The following is a 3683-nucleotide window of genomic DNA, read 5'->3' as shown; positions in this document are numbered from 1 at the left end:
CCTTAAAGAAACCTCTTATTACCGACCCAACCGGTTTAAATGGCGAAAAAAAGAGAAACCCGAAATCCATGAAATCGGGTCAACGAGAGATATACACAGAAGCGGCGGCTATCGTGAGATGACGATGAATGCTTCTTTCAAGGGAAAGTTCGATGTTGACAAGAGCGGTGGCACTGCTTCGCTTGCCTTCAACGCCGGCAATGTTAAGCTACGCGCCACCATGACTGATGCTGCTCTCGTCGCCGGCCCTAGCTTGAACGGTCTCTCTCTGGCCGTTGAGAAGCCTGGCTTCTTCATCATCGACTACAACGTCCCTAAAAAGGTTACTCCTTTATTCGTGTTCCCAATTTTTGGAGTTAACCCTTTTTAGCTTGAACCTATAAGAAATGAGAAATAGATGAAATTGGTTTTGGATTCTCTGATTACGTAAGGTTCTGCTTGTATTGGTTCTCTGAATAAGAGTGAAATTGAACTAGGAAGTTTCTGATTTGATGCTGCAGGATGTGTTACACAAGGTTCTATTTTGTATGGTTTCTCTGAAATTGAGTGAAATTGAAATAGAAAGTTTCGGTTTTTTTTAATGATGCAGGATGTTAGGTTTCAGTTCATGAACACTATCAGAATTGCAGAGAAGCCTTTGAATCTGACTTACATTCATATGAGAGGAGATAACCGGACAATTGTTGATGGAAGCCTTGTGGTTGATCCTGCAAACAAGTTGTCTGCTAATTACACGGTGGGTACAAAGAACTGTAAGCTCAAGTACACTTATGTTCATGGTGGGATGGCTACATTTGAGCCTTGTTATGACTTGTCTAAGAATATTTGGGACTTTGCGGTTTCTCGTAAACTTTATGGTGGTGATAATCTCAAGGCAACTTATCAGACTTCTAGTAAGATGCTTGGTTTGGAATGGTCGAGGAACTCCAAAACGACTGGATCTTTCAAGGTAAATACTATTTTCAGTTCTCGCCTTTGTTCATTAGTGGAACCTCTTTTGGCAGGGTAGATTGAATTTTGTATATATCACTATTCCAACAGAGTTGACACTAGATACTAGCTGATACTGTTATCCTAGCATTTCTTCTTACGGCCCGTCTCTTTTCTACAATTGTGGTTTTGCACGTCAATATGAAACAAATAGATTCGCGCTCAAAAACAAGCATATATGTGAAATTCAGGAGGCTGCTCTTCTTGTAATTGACATTTAGTTCTATATAATAGGTTAAAACTTCTTAACGTAGCGTGTATTGTTTTACCATTGTTGCTTCTAAGAAATTAAGAAATAGTGATACTTGGCATGAATGATACAAAACTCCTAATGGCATGTGTTATGATCTTCATTAGATACATAAATGATGCATGGTGATCTTGGGAGAGTTTAAATAAAATAAGTGAATTAGAATCCTTTTGTTATGGAGATAGTTCCTCTTACATGGTTTTGAATGTCGGGTAGAATATTTGGTTGTATCATCGATTAGGATTTCACAATAGGTCTGAAACTGACTTCTGCTCTATTATTGTTGGTTTGTTTTGGAACTAGAACATCTGTTGGTGCCGAGCATCGTGAAAGAATGCCTAAATCGATTTTTAGAACATTGTTCATTAAGCACTCAGCCAAAATTGGTTCTTTTTTCAGTCGTGTTAAATGGGTTTCTTGTACTGATTCAACAGGTATGTGCCTCAATGAATCTAGCCGAGGAATTGAAGACGCCAAAACTGACCGCAGAAACGACATGGAACCTGGAAATTTAGTTCCCATACATCTCAAAAAAGTCTCCATTCTTTCGGTTCGGTTGTTTTAACGTGGATATAAGTCTTGATAGATGCCGTTCTTTATTTATTATTGTTAAGATCAGACTATAATGACCACAAAAAAAAAAAGAAAAATACTTAGCTTTTGTTCACCTTTTCCATTTTCAACTAATGAGAATCTTTTATATAATATTTTATTTAAAAAATAAATCAAAATTAAATTAAAAAACAAAACAAATTAAAAAAAATTATTTATATTTTTAATTTTAAAAAGTTAATTATTTGCTTGGTTTAAATTTTACAATTAAATGAAGTTATATATTGGTTTGAGTTTATAAATGAGAATTAAAGTTTAGATTTACAATTAAAACGAAATTATATGTCGGTTTATAAATGAGGTGATTAGGGCTTAGTTTTTACAGTTAAAAAAAATTTATATGTCGGTTTGGATTTATAAATGAAGTGGTTAGTGTTTAGATTTTACAGTTAAAACAAAATTTTATGTCGGTTTGGGTTTACAAATGAGGTGATTAGAGTTTAGATTTTACATTAGAAAGAAATTATATATCGGTTTGGGTTTATAAATGAGGTGGTTAGGGTTTAAATTTTATAATTAAAATAAAATTATTTGTCGGTTTGGTTTATAAAATAAAGATCTAGATTTTTTTTATTTTACAATAATGTATACAGATTTTGTTTTTTATATTATAAGGAGGTCAATAAAATGGTGAACCCTAGTATTGTCCGTAAAACAATACGCAAAAATGTAAAGTTCGTTCAACCTTTGCCGAGCTTATCCTTGAGCTTTGGACTTTCGTTTAAATTCAAAAAAATTTACAAACTAAAACCATATCTAAGAAACAGAAGTTAACAGATGGTTAGCTAGCATATTGGTGTATGGCCCAACAAGTCTATGTTTGACCTTGTTGATGTCGGTTATTATGAGTCAATATTATTGTAAATCCAAAGAGTTGGTGTTATATAAATTTTTGTATCATTGATTAAGAAGAACAATACAATAACAAAGACTTTTCCTCAAATCCTTCTCTAGTTTCTAAATGGTATCAGAGCATGATCTAAATTAGATCTTCCGCATCAGAGCTTTTATGATCTCAACTTCAAAAGATATCATGGAGAATTTTCTTGGAGAAGATTGTGGTGATGAAGATGAAGACGATGAAGACGTAAGCAATAATAGATGTGTTCCCGTGATTGTTTCAATCACACGGGCTTTAGTTTTTATAAATTTTTTAATTATTTGATTTGGTTCGTACGTTTTTAATATAGATTTTGGTTCGTTATTTTTATTACTTTTGCAATAATTAATCGAGTTTTTTTTATTATTTAAACTAATAATGATGGTTATACTTCTAGGGTTTATGGTTATATGGATTTGAGTTATGAATTTTTGAGAATTTTTGTTTGGTAATAATTTTACTATTACAAGAGAATTGTTTGGAACACTCATGTTTTTACCTTAATTTCTTTTTAGTCTGATTTGTCGACAGTCCAAGATTAGGACAATTATTTTTGGAGCTGCAGGATCGCACCCATGGGATGTTGTTAATCCCTTTTACCAAGACCAAAGACGAGCTGAAGTTCTAACCCTCTTTTATTTTCAAGATTGAAGTTGATAGCCTAAGGAATTCATTTACATGATTTATATGCCCTTGACAATTTTCTATGATATACGTATTCTGTTTTATTGATTGTAAAGTTTGTGTTTTGTGTACCACGTTTGTCGTGCGGGGGAGTATAGATGTATATTTGTGTATGGGCCAACAAGTCCATGTTGGACTTTGTTGATGTCGGTTATTATAAGCCCTAATATTGTTGTAAACCCTAAGAGTTGTGTGTTATATAAACTTTTATATCATTGATTTAGAAGAACAACACAATAATAAAGACTCCCCCCCCCCCCAAACCCT

The 3683-nt window shown here is 33.5% G+C and overlaps 1 protein-coding gene across 2 annotated transcripts; it reads left to right on the top strand.

Moving 5' to 3' along the window:
* LOC104777611 (outer envelope pore protein 24A, chloroplastic) lies at positions 1-1927 on the top strand. Of its 2 annotated transcripts, none has more exons than XM_010501890.2 (3): positions 1-322; positions 590-949; positions 1675-1927. In XM_010501890.2, exons 1-3 carry the CDS (start codon positions 119-121, stop codon positions 1753-1755), a joined length of 645 nt encoding a protein of 214 aa, XP_010500192.1. In that variant the 5' UTR covers positions 1-118; the 3' UTR covers positions 1756-1927. The 2 variants fall into 2 exon arrangements, with proteins under 2 accessions (XP_010500192.1, XP_010500193.1); XM_010501891.2 differs by lacking the exon at positions 1675-1927 and adding an exon at positions 1544-1611.

Source organism: Camelina sativa, chromosome 3 (assembly GCF_000633955.1).
Source record: "Camelina sativa cultivar DH55 chromosome 3, Cs, whole genome shotgun sequence".
Taxonomy (NCBI): Eukaryota; Viridiplantae; Streptophyta; class Magnoliopsida; order Brassicales; family Brassicaceae; genus Camelina; species Camelina sativa.
The sequence above is the reverse complement of the archived record's forward strand: the minus strand, read 5'-3'. Positions and strand labels throughout refer to the sequence as shown.